Here is a 17964-nt window from a genome sequence, read left to right as displayed (position 1 = left end):
TGTTTCTCCTTTCTTTTTCCTTCTTTTCTAGGGTCTACTTTCTTTCTTTACTTCCTTCTCTAACTTCTTTTCTAAGGGGCTTTCTTTTCTCAACACTCTCTTGCACCTTCACGACTCTTGCGCACTTTTCTTACTTTCTTTACTTCTATCTTTTTCTTAAAGCTCAAAAAATGAAGCGGTACAAAAAAATGTATTAAGACATATGTGTTGTGTATTATTGTAACTTACCGTACATCTAATAAAAACTTTTGCTGAGGGATACACATCTTGCATTATCTCTGTTCCTTTCCTAATATTCTTAGAATATCTACATGTCAGCATTTCCAGAGCTGGTTTCAATTCGTCAACGTGTGATTGGAGGGGTTGGGTTGTGCAATATTATTCATAAAACAATCCACTCCCTATTAAACCCAGTGGGCTGCCTCCCAGTATCTGCACTGTCTTGCGGGAAGGGCCATGGATCCTGCTTATGATGACTTTGAAAATTTCAACCTTGGCGATCAACAAAAGCATCAGAAGGCCAAGTGGACATCAGGTATCTTTTAGTGTGGACCAGCAGAAATGTGCCTTTGTGAGTTTGTATTCCCTGGTGATTTGGCCAAAGATAATGGGAGCTGTCCACTTCATGTATATCACGTTGGCTTTGGCTGAGGGTTGAGTATTGGTTAGGAAATTATTCATGATTTCATTAGGTTCTTCCCTACAGCCATTAGGCTATTAAACAATATACTGTAACCTCCAAATAAGCTCTGAACTACATAGACTATCATTGTTATTATTGCACTATTATTGGGGGGTTTTATGTGTACGTATGTATGCTTGTGGACATATGTATGTATGTATATGTGAGTCTGTGTATATGTATATACATACATATATATGTATATATAGATATGTGTGTGTGTGTGTGTATATATATATACATACTGTACATATATATGTATCTATATATATATGTGTGTGTATGTATATATGTGAAAAGCAAGTGTATATACTGTAGACATACTCAGATATACTCACATACACACACATATATATATATACATACATCCACACACATAGAAATATATATGTATGTGTGTGTATGTATGTATGTATATATATATATATATATATGTGTGTGTGTGCGTGAGTATGTGTATATACACAATGAACTTTTTTATTGGTTATTATACTGTTTATATTGTACTTTGTTCACATATTCTTGCTGCTACAGGTAGAATAATGTCATCGTTGCGTCTGGGACATATGACAATAAAACACTCTCGACACTTGACGAATATCTTCCTGGGACTTCAGCAATGTCCAAATAAATCTGAACATTTGTTTCAGCTGTATTCTTGTTAATTGGCCAATATAAAGAGTCTGAAGAAGGGTCTCGACCCGAAACGTCACCTATTCCTTCGCTCCGTAGATGCTGCCTCACCCACTGAGTTTCTCCATCATTTTTGCCTACCTTCTATTATAATGTGTGGCGTCTGAAGAAGGGTCTCGACCCAAAGCGGCAGCCAGTGGGATTAGTTTGGAGTGATGGTGCATGGGTTAGCATGGACTTGTTGGGCTGAACGGCCTGTTTTGGTGCTGTGGTACTCACGGAATTTAATATGATATTTTAACTATGTTTGAAATCTCAGATATCCGAGGCAAGTTGTGCTTCCGTAAAAAGGGGTTGCAGTTCGTCATGGCCTTGATTCTGATTGTCCTGTTCATCCTCTTCATCTATGGATTCCTTAAGTGTAAGTAGTCGGCACGTCCCTACTTCATTCATTCTTAAGAGATGCGTGTATCTGACGATATGTGTAAGAAGGAACTGCAGGTGCTGGTTTAAATCGAAGATAGACACAAAATGCTGGAGTAACTCAGCGGGACAGGCAGCATCTCTGGAGAGAAGGAATGGGTGACGTTTCGGGTCGAGACCCTTCTTTAGACTCTGCTGAACTCTCGTCGGAGAGAGGAGGAGAACTTGTTCAAAGTAGACATACCTTGAGGAGATTTCGCAGTGGAGCAGACAAAATGTGTTGGAAGGAACTGCAGATGCTGGTTTAAACCGAAGATAGACACAAAATGGTGGAGCAACTCTTCAGGATCTCGAACCGAAACGTCACCCATTCCTTCTCTCCAGACATGCTGCCTGTCCCGCTGAGCTACTCCAGCTTTTTGTGTCTATCTTCATGTATCTGACGATGTTTAGTTTGTTGTCTCGTGTACCGAGGTACAGTGAAAAGCATTTGTCGCGTGCTAAGCTGTCAGGGGAAAGACTATGTGTTTAAGAAGGAACTGTAGATGCTGGAAAATCGAAGGTACACAAAAATGCTGGAGAAACTCAGCGGGTGCAGCAGCATCTATGGAGCGAAGGAAATAGGCAACGTTTCGGGCCGAGACGTTGCCTATTTCCTTCGCTCCATAGATGCTGCTGCACCCGCTGAGTTTCTCCAGCATTTTTGTGTACCAGCGGAAAGACTATGCTTGGAGAATTTGCCGGGAATCCTCTTAACATCCGGAACTAACAGCACCTAATTTCTGTCTGCCTTTTAAGATTCACAAATGAACGGGAGTGTGAAGGAATTTCCATCACAGGTCAAGGAGGAGATCTCACAGGCCATGACTAATGGTGAGTGGACTATCATCGACTACATCGAATCGGAATCAATAGAAGAACATAAACTCAGTCCCAAAGTGTATGTAATGGCAAATGGTCTGTGTCAAGGGTGAAGAACATCATCTCTGATCCCTCCCACCCAGCACACCACATCTTCCACCTGCTGCCATCAGGAAGGCGCTACAGCTCACTGTCCGCCAAGACATCTCGATTTAAAAACAGTTTTTACCCACACGCAATCCGAATTCTGAACACACTATGATAACAGCACATATCCTCCCCATGCATGAACTGTATATTGTAAGATGTTGTGTTTTATGTTATGTTTGACGGGAATCAGCCTACCTTGTAACATCCTGTACTGAACCTGAATTCCACCAGCTTGACTGTGTGGTCATTAAATAATCTAATCTAATCTAATCTAATCTAATTTCCATAGAGGGAGTACAGAGAAGGTTCACCAGACTGATTCCTGGAATGGCAGGACTTTCATATGAAGAAAGACTGGATAGACTCGGCTTGTACTTACTAGAATTTAGAAGATTGAGGGGGGATCTTATAGAAACTTACAAAATTCTTAAGGGGTTGGACAGGCTAGATGCAGGAAGATTATTCCCGATGTTGGGGAAGTCCAGAACTAGGGGTCACAGTTTAAGGATAAGAGGGAAGTCTTTTAGGACCGAGATGAGAAAATCATTTTTTACACAGAGTGTGGTGAATCTGTGGAATTTTCTGCCACAGAAGGTAGTTGAGGCCAGTTCATTGGCTATATTTAAGAGGGAGTTAGATGTGGCCCTTGTGGCTAAAGGGATCAGGGGGTATGGAGAGAAGGCAGGTACAGGATACTGAGTTGGATGATCAGTCATGATCATATTGAATGGCGGTGCAGGCTCGAAGGGCCGAATGGCCTACTCCTGCACCTATTTTCTATGTTTCTATAATACCGACTTTTCCAGTCTCCTCTTTTCCATTGCCATTACTACACAGGTAATTAGGAGTGATCTTACTCAGACCTAATAGAACAGATCTTCCAGTCATTATTTCCAGTTTAATTGGTTGTGTATTGAAGTAGTTGTACAAACAAAGAGATGAACGTACCAGGTTTTCCTTATTCTGCATCCAAGCTGTAGCTGGCTGTTCTCCCTGGTCTGGTGAGAACTGTACACCCTCCACCCCTGTGCCTGGTCTGTCACTCCCTGTCCACTATGTCCATATTTATATATACGCCCCTCTATGCAACTAATGACCAGCCCCAAGTGTCCAAAATAATACTGCAAGATATATCTAGACAAAATAATATAATGTGCCAACAGTAGCTAGCCTAAACATAAATGGTTTAGACAGTGTAAAAACAATAATCAGGAAAGCAGTCAACCCAGAGATATGAATATTAATTTCTCTAACTTCAAGTAATCCTTGCTGGCTCTGCAAGATATTTGTTTGCATTATCTCCCGTCATCCTCCTGTGCTCCAAGGCTCGCTCAACCTCTCCCAATAGCTCAGTCCCTCAGGTCCTGCCAACATAAGTGTCAAATGTCCCTAGTGTGTGTAGGAATAGTGTCCTACGCACACGGGGATGGCTGGTCAGTGCGGACCTGATGGGCCGAAGGGCCTGTTTCCGCGCTGTATCTCTAAACTGTATCACTATAAAAGTTGGGTGGCTGTATGACTCCATGACTCCAAGTGGAGGTGGTTTACCCCTTCCACCTGAGTTTGCTCCCACGTGCTATAAACTTTCATAAATGTGGTACTTGGTGCGATTTGGTTCCACTCTAGTTTAGTTCTATTTAGTTTATTGTCACAAAAACCGAGGTACAGTGAAAAGCTTTTGTTGCGTGCTAACCAGTCAGCGGAAAGACAACACACGATTACAATCGAGCCGCCCCCAGTGTACAGATACATGATAAAGGGTATAATGTGAATAACGCACATTGCAACACAGAGCCAGTAAAGTCCGATCACTCCATTGCCCTCGGCAGGGTAACAAAGACAAGGAGTTCCCTTTTCCCACCCTGTATCTCACACTGCCACCAGCCTCAGTCTACTTTCCGAATTCTAACCTTGTGCTTGATTTATTTCTCCTGTTTCAGTTTCCCACAAGTCGGAGATGATGATGTTAAAGCAGAATCTTGAGGACGATATGACGAGCCTGAGCGCCAGAGGTGAATGACTTTCATTGATGAGTCAAATTATTTTTTATTTCGTTTAGAGATACAGCAGGGAAACAGGCCCTTCGGCCCACCTGGTCCGCGCCGACCAGTGATCCCCGTACACTAGCATTATCCTACGCACACTTACACTTATACCAAGCCAATTAACCTACAAACCCGCACGTCTTTGGAGTGTGGGAGGAAACCGAAGATCTCTGAGAAAACCCACGCAGGTCACGGGATGAACGTACAAACTCCGTACAGAGAGCACATTAGGATCGGACCCGGGTCTCTGTCAATGTAAAGCAGCAACTCTACCGCTGTGCCACCGTGCCACATACTTGAGTCAATAGCAGCAGCAGCGTGGATTTGTAGAATTATTCCAACACACAAGGTGGCTATTCAGCCCATCGTGACCATGCTGACCCTTGTGAGAACCATCCTATCTGTTCCATCCCTCCAGTATACCTTGCAATATCCAATTCTGTAAGAAATGCCCTGACTCAATGTTACCGACACCCCACTGCAGACCAGATTGTTATTTCCCCCCCCCCCCCCCCTTTCCTGTGCCCAATTCTGGCTCAAAACCATTTCTACCGGTCTTAGTGTCCCTCTTCTCTCCTGCCTCCCCTCGGCCTGACCAGTGCCTTATAGAGCCTCAACATTACATCCCTAGTAGCGGCAGATTTTTTATATCGTTCAAGAGATTACTCCCTCTAGGCACTAAGTCGAACTACATGTTTAAGGAGAATGCCGTAATACGCATGTGAGCTCTCCGTGAGACTTTCAGAGCTTCTTCACAGATAAATCTTCAAAACGCAGTCCTTTGATTAATAGTTTTTGATGATTTATTGTTGAAGAAAAACAATAAGGTTCATCCAACCCTTATACTCCGACTCGTACACTTTAATCTTCGTCAAACTCCAGCATATCGCTTAAGCATTAGAGAACTCCTCGTGTCTCGGTTAAACGTCACATGGTCAAAGAGTTAACCTTCCCCATGTGAGTGCAAAACTAAACTAAAAACTAAGCTTCTGCGCAAGAAACCTAGCTCCAAACATGCTCTAGAATACGTCATAAATCCCACTCACATAATAACCGGCAGTCTAAAATTTAAAGACACTTGCCATAATTAATGACCCACAAAATCCTGCGGTCCAGGCACAAGCTCAGGGGTGACCGCGCCTTTGTGGTTGCAGCTCCTAGCCTGTGGAACAGCATCCCTCTTCCCATCAGAACTGCCGCCTCCATCGACTCCTTTAAGTCGAGACTTAAAACTTATCTCTTCTCCCAAGCCTTTCTTGACGTCCTCTGTCTGAGCGAGGGCTATATATATGTAGTGATGTTTGTATTTAATCTATGAACAACTGCTGTTTGTTATACTATTCTTATACCAATGTAAAGCACTTTGGCCAACGAGAGTTGTTTTTTAAATGTGCTATATAAATAAAAGTGACTTGACAAAATAAGCCAAATGGCCACTACATCCCTGTTTTTGTATACAAGGCCTCTCGAAATAAATGCTAGTTCCTGATAGTTCTTGTAAACAAAAGCCAGAGTCAGTGTGTGATTTAAACACATCTTTTATGAGCACTTAGCAGCGTTGAGGACAATAGGTTATCAATGCATCCTTGCTGCTCGGGCTGAAGTGCTGGGAACCTTGTTAGTATAAGTGTTATAGAGGGGTAGAGTTAGTGATGCTGGCTTGTGTGTGATTGGTTCACATGCATCATTAATCTACAGTTCTTGATTCCCGTTCCTGGGTAAAAGCTTGTGCATTCACCCTATAAATACATTTAAAAGTATTTATTGCTTTTATGTATAGTCCGTATTTTATGTATTGTCTGCTTTGCGTTCCTACTGTGTTGGCTACTGGACACCTGAATTTCCCTGAGGGAATTAATAAAGTATTTATCTAACTATCTATCTATCTATGTATTCCTCTCATGCTTTTCAGATTTTATTTTGTTAGTGTAATTAGAATAATAAGAAGCATAGAAATATAAGGGTGTCTCTCTGGGATAACAATGTATTCCTCATCTCTTTGCCTTATGGCGTGTAGTGGTGGCAGACATGTCAAAGAAGCTCGATGACATAATGTACCAGATCATGATCAAAATAAGAGAAATGGCGGAAATCGGTGAGTTATTCAAATATGGTCAATATAAATATAGCCCCATTGTACAAATTTTCACTATCATAGAAACATAGAAACATAGAAAATAGGTGCAGGAGTAGGCCATTCGGCCCTTCGAGCATGCACCGCCATTCAATGGCTGATCTTCCAACTCAGTATCCTGTACCTGCCTTCTCTCCATACCCCCTTATCCCTTTAGCCACAAGGGCCACATCTAACTCCCTCTTAAATATAGCCAATGAACCGGCCTCAACTACTTTCTGTGGCAGAGAATTCCACAGATTCACCACTCTCTGTGTGAAAAAAAATGTTCTCACCTCGGTCCTAAAAGACTTCCCCCTTATCCTTAAACTGTGACCCCTTGTTCTGGACTTCCTCAACATCGGGAACAATCTTCCTGCATCTAGCCTGTCCAACCCCTTAAGAATTTTGTAAGTTTCTATAAGATCCCCCCTCAATCTTCTAAATTCTAGCGAAGCAGGCAAACGATCGCCGAGCTCGGCCTGGGGCTCACGGCCATTGCGGTCCGGGTCCGCTTCCACTTCTACTCCCAGAGAGGGGCCAAGAAAATTAAAGATAGACACAAAAGGAGAAGATTAAAGTTGCCAGGGGTACGCAGGACGAAAAAGGTTGTGAACCCCTGAACTAGACCGAACTGCATGTTTTTCAGAGTGTCGGAACCTTCAATGCCCCACTAAATGGATCGCCTTTGATGAGAGCTGCTACTTCATCTCAAACACGAAAGCCTCGTGGCACAATGGCCAGCAGTACTGCTCCCTCCACGGGGGCAATCTCCTTGTCATTAATAACCCGAATGAACAAGTAAGTGGAACCTGTCAGCATTGTGTGTTGTGAAACTCTCCAAGGAAACACCAGATTTGCACAGGAACGAACTGCAGATGCCGGTTTAAACCCAAGATAAAGACAAAAAACTGGAATAAATAAGCGGGCCAAGCAGCATCTCTGGAGAGAAGGAATGGGTGACGCGTCTGGTCTGAAGAAGGGTCTCGACCCGAAATGTCACCCATTCCTTCTCTCCAGAGATGCTGCTTGCCTCTCCCGCTGAGTTACTCCAGCATTTTGTGTCTATCGTGTGTTTCTCTCTAAACCTTTCCTACCCGTTTAGTTGTCTGAAGAAGGGACTTGACCCGAAACGTTGCCTATTTCATTCGCTCCATAGATGCTGCCTCACCCGCTGAGTTTCTCCAGCATTTTGTCTACCTTTGATTTTCCAGCATCTGCAGTTCCCTCCTAAACATGTAGTTGTCCAAATGTCTTTTGAATGTTGTTATAGTACCTGCCTCAACTACCTCCACTGGCAGCATATTCTATCTGTGAAAATATTGCCCCTCCGGTTTCAATTAAATCTTTCCCCTCTCACCTTAAACCTTTATCCTCTGGTTCTTGCTTCCCCTACAATGGGTAAAAGACTATGCAATCACCCAACCTTTAACCTTCCGTGAACCTTTACGCAAGTCAGATTTTACGCATGTCAGAATCACCATCCCCACCAAAGATCCAGATGAAGGAAGATTATTCCCGATGTTGGGGAAGTCCAGAACTAGGGGGTCACAGTTTAAGGATAAGAGGGAAGTCTTTTAGGACCGAGATGAGAAAATCATTTTTTACACAGAGAGTGGTGAATCTGTGGAATTCTCTGCCACAGAAGGTAGTTGAGGCCACAGTTCATTGGCTATATTTAAGAGGGAGTTAGATGTGGCCCTTGTGGCTAAAGGGATCAGGGGGTATGGAGAGAAGGCAGGGATGGGATACTGAGTTGGATGATCAGCCATGATCATATCCAATGACGGTGCAGGCTCGAAGGGCCGAATGGCCTACTCCTGCACCTATTTTCTATGTTTCTATGTATGTCTCTGCACTAGTATCTTTGCTCCGTGTGTAGATGCATGATAAGGGAATAACGTTTAGTGCAAGGTAATGCCAGTGAAGTCCGATCAAAGATAGGTCTAGGGTCACCAATGAGGTGGATAGTAGTTCAGCTCTGCTCTCTGGTTGTGGTAGGATGGTTCAGTTGCCTGATAACAGCTGGGAAGAAACTGCCCTTGAATCTGGATGTGTGCGTTTTCACACTTCGATGCCTTTTGCCAGATGGGAGCAAAGTTGTTTATGAAATGTTTAGGTAAGTGTGAGTGTGTCCACTTTAATGCTGATGATGCTTTCTTCAATTCTTTTACAGACGTTTATCTCCTTGAGTACTAAACATGAATATTTTTGGATTGGTCTGAGTGAGAACGGGACTGAAACTAATTGGCAGTGGGTCGATGGCACAGCCTTGAACACATCAGCGACGTAAGTCCCTTTTAGCTTTCCAAGTTTGCACTCTACTGCAGAGGACTTTGCAGATGCCACAGTGGAACGAGTCAATGTTTGTTGAGGGGTTCAGGGTCAGATTTCAGTATATTATTGTCACGTGTACCGAGGTACAGTGAACAGCTCTGCTTTGCATGCAATCCAATCATGGGCGGCACGGTGGCGCAGCGGTAGAGTTGCTGCCTTACAGCGCCAAAGACCTGGCTTCGGGTGCTGCCTGTACGGAGTTTGTACGTTCTCCTCGTGGCCTGCGTGGGTTTTTCTACGGGGCTTCCAGCTTCCTTCCACACTCCAAAGACGTACAGGTTTGTGGGTTAATTGACTTGATATAATTTATAAATTCTCCCTCGTGTGTGTAGGATAGTGTTAAGGGCCTGTCCCACTGGGCGATTGTTTTCAGCGACTGCCGGCGTCATATCAGGGTCACCAAAAGATTTCAAAATCCAGCGGCGACACAAAAATGTTGCAAAACTTGAGGAAACATAGAAACATAGAAATTAGGTGCAGGAGTAGGCCATTCGGCCCTTCGAGCCTGCACCGCCATTCAATATGATCATGGCTGATCATCCAACTCAGTATCCCGTACCTGCCTTCTCTCCATACCCTCTGATCCCCTTAGCCACAAGGGCCACATCTAACTCCCTCTTAAATATAGCCAATGAACTGGCCTCGACTACCCTCTGTGGCAGGGAGTTCCAGAGATTCACCACTCTCTGTGTGAAAAAAGTTCTTCTCATCTCGGTTTTAAAGGATTTCCCCCTTATCCTTAAGCTGTGACCCCTTGTCCTGGACTTCCCCAACATCGGGAGCAATCTTCCTGCATCTAGCCTGTCCAACCCCTTAAGAATTTTGTAAGTTTCTATAAGATCCCCTCTCAATCTCCTAAATTCTAGAGAGTATAAACCAAGTCTATCCAGTCTTTCTTCATAAGACAGTCCTGACATCCCAGGAATCAGTCTGGTGAACCTTCTCTGCACTCCCTCTATGGCAATAATGTCCTTCCTCAGATTTGGAGACCAAAACTGTACGCAATACTCCAGGTGTGGTCTCACCAAGACCCTGTACAACTGCAGTAGAACCTCCCTGCTCCTATACTCAAATCCTTTTGCTATGAAAGCTAACATACCATTCGCTTTCTTCACTGCCTGCTGCACCTGCATGCCCACTTTCAATGACTGGTGTACCATGACACCCAGGTCTCGCTGCATCTCCCCTTTTCCTAGTCGGCCACCATTTAGATAATAGTCTGCTTTCCTGTTTTTGCCACCAAAATGGATAACCTCACATTTATCCACATTATACTGCATCTGCCAAACATTTGCCCACTCACCCAGCCTATCCAAGTCACCTTGCAGTCTCCTAGCATCCTCCTCACAGCTAACACTGCCCCCCAGCTTAGTGTCATCCGCAAACTTGGAGATATTGCCTTCAATTCCCTCATCCAGATCATTAATATATATTGTAAATAGCTGGGGTCCCAGCACTGAGCCTTGCGGTACCCCACTAGTCACTGCCTGCCATTGTGAAAAGGACCCGTTTACTCCTACTCTTTGCTTCCTGTTTGCCAGCCAGTTCTCTATCCACATCAATACTGAACCCCCAATGCCGTGTGCTTTAAGTTTGTAAACTAATCTCTTATGTGGGACCTTGTCGAAAGCCTTCTGGAAGTCCAGATACACCACATCCACTGGTTCTCCCCTATCCACGCTACTAGTTACATCCTCGAAAAAGTTCTATAAGATTCGTCAGACATGATTTACCTTTTGTAAATCCATGCTGACTTTGTCCAATGATTTCACCACTTTCCAAATGTGCTGCTATCCCATCTTTAATAACTGACTCTAGCAGTTTCCCCACTACCGATGTTAGACTAACTGGTCTGTAATTCCCGTTTTCTCTCTCCCTCCCTTCTTAAAAAGTGGGGTTACGTTTGCTACCCGCCAATCCTCAGGAACTACTCCAGAATCTAAAGAGTTTTGAAAGATTATTACTAATGCATCCACTATTTCTGGAGCTACTTCCTTAAGTACTCTGGGATGCAGCCTATCTGGCCCTGGGGATTTATCGGCCTTTAATCCATTTAATTTACCCAACACCACTTCCCGGCTAACCTGGATTTCACTCAATTCCTCCAACTCCTTTGACCCGCGGTCCCCTGCTATTTCCGGCAGATTATTTATGTCTTCCTTAGTGAAGACGGAACCAAAGTAGTTATTCAATTGGTCCGCCATATCCTTGTTCCCCATGATCAACTCACCCGTTTCTGACTGCAAGGGACATACATTTGTTTTAACTAATCTCTTTCTTTTCACATATCTATAAAAACTTTTGCAGTCAGTTTTTATGTTCCCTGCCAGTTTTCTTTCATAATCTATTTTTCCTTTCCTAATTAAGCCCTTTGTCCTCCTCTGCTGGTCTCTGAATTTCTCCCAGTCCTCCGGTATGCTGCTTTTTCTGGCTAATTTGTACGCATCATCCTTCGCTTTGATACTATCCCTGATTTCCCTTGTTATCCACGGATGCACTACCTTCCCTGATTTATTCTTTTGCCAAACTGGGATGAACAATTTTTGTAGTTCATCCATGCAGTCTTTAAATGTCTTCCATTGCATATCCACCGTCAACCCTTTTAGAATTAATTGCCAGTCAATCTTGGCCAATTCACGTCTCATACCCTCAAAGTTACCTTTCTTTAAGTTCAGAACCATTGTTTCTGAATTAACAATGTCACTCTCCATCCTAATGAAGAACTCAACCATATTATGGTCACTCTTGCCCAAGGGGGCACGTACAACAAGACTGCTAACTAACCCTTCCTCATTACTCAATACCCAGTCTAAAATAGCCTGCTCTCTCGTTGGTTCCTCTACATGTTGATTTAGATAACTATCCCGCATACATTCCAAAAAATCCTCTTCCTCAGCACCCCTGCCAATTTGATTCACCCAATCTATATGTAGATTGAAGTCACCCATTATAACGGTTTTGCCTTTGTCGCACGCATTTCTAATTTCCTGTTTGATACCATCTCCAACTTCACTACTACTGTTAGGTGGCCTGTACACAACACCCACCAGCGTTTTCTGCCCCTTAGTGTTTCGCAGCTCTACCCATACCGATTCCACATCCTGCAAACTAATGTCCTTCCTTTCCATTGCGTTAATCTCCTCTCTAATCAGCAACGCTACCCCACCTCCTTTTCCTTTCTCTCTATCCCTCCTGAATATTGAATATCCCTGGATGTTCAGCTCCCAGCCTTGGTCACCCTGGAGCCATGTCTCCGTGATCCCAACTATATCATAGTCATTAATAGCTATCTGCACATTCAACTCATCCACCTTATTACGAATGCTCCTTGCATTGAGACACAAAGCCTTCAGGCTTGTTTTTACAACACTCTTACCCCTTATACAATTTTGTTAAAAAGTGGCCCTTTTTGATTTTTGCCCTGGATTTTCCGGCCTGCCACTTTTACTTTTCACCTTGCTACCTATTGCTTCTACCCTCATTTTACACCCCTCTGTCTCTACGCTCACACATTTAAGAAACCCTTTCCCTTTAACTCCATCCTCCACTAGCCCATTCGACACCCCACCCCCCTTATTCAGTTTAAAACCACCCGTGTAGCAGTGGCAAACCTGCCTGCCAGAATGCTGGTCCCACACCTGTTAAGATGCAATCCGTCCCTTTTGTACAGTTCCCCCTTACCCCAAAACCGATCCCAGTGATCTAAGAATCTAAATCCCTGCCCCGTGCACCAGTTCCTCAGCCACACGTTCAGGTCCCGTATCTCCCTGTTCCTGCTCTCGCCAGCACGAGGAACTGGAAGCAAACCGGAGATAACAACCCTGGAGGTCATGCTTTTCAGCATTTTTCCGAGCTCTCTAAAGTCACGCTGCAGAATATTCATCCCCTTCTTTCCGACATCGTTTGTGCCGACATGCACTACCACTTCCGGATGTTCACCTTCGCCCTTGAGGATTTTCTGCACTCTGTCCGTGACATCCTGGATCCTGGCACCAGGAAGGCAGCACACCATCCTCGCATCCCGTCTGTTGCCGCAGAAACCCCTGTCCGTACCTCTCACAATGGAGTCTCCTACTACAATGGCGTTGCCTGCCTTAGGCCTTTTTGGTTTTGGCTCAACAGCCCTATTCGCATCACAAGCCAGTCCGCCGCCCAGTGTAAACACCTCTTCTGTCCCGACAGCTTCTAAGTGGGTGAACCTGTTCACAAGAGGTACAACACCCGGGGAAGTTGGCATTTCATGCTTCCCTCCCGTTTTCACTGTCTCCCACCTTCTCTCTTCCAGTACCTTAGGTGTAACAATCGTACTGTAGGACTTGTCGAGGAACGACTCCGTTTCTCGGACGAACCGGAGGTCATCCACTTGCTTCTCCAGTTCCCCAACACGGCCCTTCAGGAGCTCTACCTGGATGCACTTTTCGCATTTGTAGCAGCCAGAGGCACCAGCGGTGTCCTTGACCTCCCACATACTGCAAGCATCACACTGAATCAGCTTGCCGGACATCTCCTTCTTTCGTCTCTCCCTCTGCAGTGTTTTGCGTAGTCTCTTCTCCTCAGCCTCCTCTCCGAAGACTCTCGAGCCAAAGACTCACACTTTTCTCACAGGACTCTCGAGCCAAAGACTCACACTTTTCTCACAGGACTCTCGAGCCAAAGACACACTTTTCTCACAGGGCACTTCACTCACTGCCGCTCCCTAAGAGCAGTCTTACTTAAATTGACTGATAAATTGCCTGATTTACCAATTTACAAACCAAATTCCTTAGTTTTCAGCTGTTTTCCCAGCACTGACTCACTTCTCTCCTCCCACTTGGGCTAGAGCCAATCAGTCGTATCTCTTGCTAATCTCCTCCTGCTGCTGCTGTTGTTGCTCCCAAAGCTACAGCAGGAAACAGCGTGTGTCAACACATCACCACGCCGCGTCACGCCATGAATTTTCCGGCGACTGATACGTCAGTCAATGATGCCGGCAGTCTCCGAAAAACGTTAAGTTGGACAGGCCCTTTAGTGTGTGGGGATTGCTGGTGGGCATGGACTCGGTGGGGCGAAGGGCCTGTTGCCACACACTATCTCTAAACTAAACAATAAGATCACATCATAATGTGCATCTATACAATCAATTGGGCAGCATAGTAGCGCAGCTGGTAGACCCTCCACCTCACTGTGCCAGGGACTCGGGTTCAATCTTTAGGTGCTGTCTGTGTGGAGTTTGCATGTTCAAGGTTTCAATTCAATTCAATTCAATTCAACTTTATTGTCATTGCACAAATACGAGTATAGGTACAACGAAATGCAGTTTAGCGTCTGGTCATAGTCATAGTGCAAGATAGTAGAAGTAAAAATAAAAATAGAAAATACTGGTTAACAATGTGTGGATTGTGGATGAATTAAAACTGGTACGTAGGCAAATAACTGTATACGAATGGGAGAGTCTAAAGATAGCTAGGTCAGGTCAGTTGAATATAGGTCAGTTTCAAGGTCAGTTTATTGTCAGTTAAGGCAGGGGCTTTACCCCTGCGCCACCCCATTGTATACTAAATTTTGCTCGGCATAAATGAGTTTGGGCAAAGGGGTCTGTTTTCTGTGCTGTGTGCCTTTTGACTCTAACTTCATGCTCATTTTCCACTCTGGGGCTCTCCTTGTCTAAGGGACTGGAATGAAGGTGAACCCAACAATGCCGGGGCTGGAGAAGATTGCGTTGAAATTCAAATTGCAGGAAAATGGAATGACGTCAACTGTAACAAGAAGCAACACTGGATTTGTGAGCAAAAGAGAAAACTGATATGAACCTCCTCCGGTCTCCAATCTGGACCAGCCCGGCCGATCAGATCTCTCCGCTGGGTCCTGAGCAAAGAACAATCGTGCCCACTCAAGAGGCATTGCATTCAACTCCACACAACCATTCCCAGGCCAGGGCAGGCAAATAAAGATAGACACAAAAAGCTGGGGCGATTCTGCCGTTCAGGCAGCATCTCTGGAGAAAAGGAATAGGTGACGTTTTCGGGTTCTGAATAAGCCAGAGAGTTGTGAATCTGCGGAATTCGCTGCCACAAAAGGCAGTGGAAGCCAATTCCCTGGATGTTTTCAAGAGAGATTCCATCAAGTCTACTCTGCCATTCAATCATGGCCAATATATCACACATCACATTATTTATGTATTCAAGAGTTTGAAGGGCCTGTTTCTCACGGTAACAGGCCCTTCAAATTTCCTACCAGTGGGAGAGTCTAGGACCAGAGGCAGGAATCCGATGGCATTGTCTGCATTTCCATTGCCTTCTGCTAACATTTGCACCTGACATTTCATCTCTTATTCCCTACATTGTTCCATCAATACTGTGAGCTGCCACAGTGGACGGGGATTGCTGAGAAGGGGTTTTAGTGGGATTGCCAGATCTGGAGGAGGAAACAGTGTGGTTCCTCAGAAACTCTAACCGAAGGTCAAGTTGCTTCACAGTTTGCCTTCAAGTAGCAGTGGCCACGCTTCAACTTTCATAACCCTGTTATCCTACCTCCTGAAGTTCAAGTTGGGAGGAACAACCTTGCTATTTCCATTACTGTTTTAATTTTACTGAGGATCACAAGTCATTCAATCTGATGATTTGCCAGTTTTCAGGTTCCGAAGAACCAGAGAGTTGTGAATCTGTGGAATTCTCTGCCACAGAAGGCAGTGGAGGCCAATTCACTGGATGTTTTCAAGAGAGAGTTAGATTTAGCTCTTTGGGCTAATGGAATCAAGGGATATTGGGAGAAAGCAGAAACGGGGTACTGATTTTGGATGATCAGCCATGATCATATTGAATGGGTCGAAGGACCGAATGGTCTACTCCTGCACCTGTTTTCTATGGTTCTATATCTCAACCCGAGACTTCACCCATTCCTTCTCTCCAGAGATGCTGCCTGTCCCGCTGAGTTACTCCGGCTTTTTGGGTCTATCTTCGGTTTAAACCAGCATCTTTTGGGTCTATCTTCAGTTTGAACCAGTTCCTGCCTACACACAAGACCAGGCAACTACATCCACACAACATTCCCTGCGTTATAATCACAAATGCAATGAGTGATTGAAAGGCACAATGTAAATGCAACTTCCCTCCCCCTAAGCCATTCTCTGTAAAACTGCTGTAACTCATGGGACTTTGGTGGACCTTACCTAGCAGGTTTTCTGTCAATAGTAACAATATTAATTTTATTGTGATAATATAATTTTTTAATAATATATTAAAAATAGTTTAATATTATATTAACACTCAGTTTTGCTGGACATTTGGTTTTGCCAGATTATTAGAGTTTTAACAGACCAGAGGATTGTAGTCAAGAGATGTTCAACATTTTGCTTTTTGCTTTAACGAACTTAATCTCCGTTCTTTAAATTGATTGCTGTTTTTAACTCTCCCCACCAGTTGCTTTTCCAATCACTTTGTCAATTCAATAAATCTGAGAGATCACAATGAAACTACTTGGTGTTCATTTGCATTTGTGTGTGTGTGTGTGTCTATGTATGTGTGTGTGTGTGTCTATGTATGTGTGTGTGTGTGTGTCTATGTATGTGTGTGTGTGTGTCTATGTATGTGTGTGTGTCTATGTATGTGTGTCTATGTATGTGTGTGTCTGTGTCTATGTATGTGTGTGTGTCTATGTATGTGTGTGTGTGTGTGTGTGTCTATGTATGTGTGTGTGTCTATGTATGTGTGTGTGTCTATGTATGTGTGTGTGTGTGTGTCTATGTATGTGTGTGTCTATGTATGTGTGTGTGTGTGTCTATGTATGTGTGTGTCTATGTATGTGTGTGTGTGTGTGTGTGTGTGTGTGTGTGTGTGTGTGTGTGTGTGTGTGTGTGTGTGTGTGTGTGTGTGTGTGTGTGTGTGTGTGTGTGTGATGTCATCTTCACTGGAATTTAATAATAATAATAATAATAATAATAATACATTTTATTTTCGGGCGCCTTTCAAATCTCAAGGTCACCTTACAAAGATTAAACAGAAGAGAAAAAAAACATATAGTCGGAGAAAAATAAATAATAAGGACATCATCAATACACAAATTAAAGATAGAAATCGCTCCAAAGACACAAAATCAAAAAATCAAAAAAACACAATGTGAAGAGAGAGCAGCGGCAGCTAAAGCTGGCCAGCGTCCACTCTCCCTTCTGACAGCCATCTTGGACACAGACTAACAGAGTACCTTACACACAGAAAAGGCACAAAAGTCCAGTCCCCAACCCCAGGATGAGAGGGTATGGTGGGCGAATAAGCAAGCCACGTGTGGTGAATCAAAGGGATCTTTATTTCTGAAGCAAAGAGAACAACACACATAATAATAATAATGGATGGGATTTATATAGCGCCTTTCTAATACTCAAGGCGCTTTACATTGCATTATTCATTCACTCCTCAGTCACACTCGGTGGTGGTAAGCTACTTCTGTAGCCACAGCTGCCCTGGGGCAGACTGGCGGAAGCGTGGCTGCCAATCTGCGCCTACGGCCCCTCCGGCCACCACCAATCACTCACACGCATTCACACACATTCACACACAGGCAAAGGTGGGTGAAGTGTCTTGCCCAAGGACACAACGACAGTATGCACTCCAAGCGGGATTCGAACCGGCTACCTTCCGGTTGCCAGCCGAACACTTAGTGCCATCTGTCGTCCCATGGCATGCGAATGGGGGAAGGTTGACATTTCATCTCCTGTTCCCAACATTATTCCACCAATACTGTGAGCT

At 44.2% G+C, this 17964-nt stretch overlaps 2 protein-coding genes across 3 annotated transcripts in view; both read left to right on the top strand.

Moving 5' to 3' along the window:
- Window positions 1-15171, top strand: part of LOC116966109 (hepatic lectin-like) — a 40338-nt gene extending 25167 nt beyond the window's left edge. For both annotated transcript variants that reach the window (XM_033012289.1, XM_033012290.1), the window contains 2 exons: window positions 2258-2264; window positions 15159-15171. The gene's annotated coding sequence lies outside the window, so the exon portion shown is untranslated. The remainder of the gene's footprint in view (window positions 1-2257; window positions 2265-15158) is intronic.
- LOC116966110 (CD209 antigen-like protein E) lies at window positions 394-15829 on the top strand. The gene is made up of 8 exons (XM_033012291.1): window positions 394-535; window positions 1635-1736; window positions 2537-2611; window positions 4690-4761; window positions 6812-6889; window positions 7557-7708; window positions 9084-9196; window positions 14893-15829. Exons 1-8 carry the CDS (start codon window positions 457-459, stop codon window positions 15029-15031), a joined length of 810 nt encoding a protein of 269 aa, XP_032868182.1. The 5' UTR covers window positions 394-456; the 3' UTR covers window positions 15032-15829.
- Window positions 15830-17964: the final 2135 nt, after the last annotated feature.

This window comes from Amblyraja radiata, chromosome 35, assembly GCF_010909765.2.
Source record: "Amblyraja radiata isolate CabotCenter1 chromosome 35, sAmbRad1.1.pri, whole genome shotgun sequence".
NCBI classification, from domain to species: Eukaryota; Metazoa; Chordata; class Chondrichthyes; order Rajiformes; family Rajidae; genus Amblyraja; species Amblyraja radiata.
This window is presented reverse-complemented; position numbering and strand designations above follow the sequence as displayed.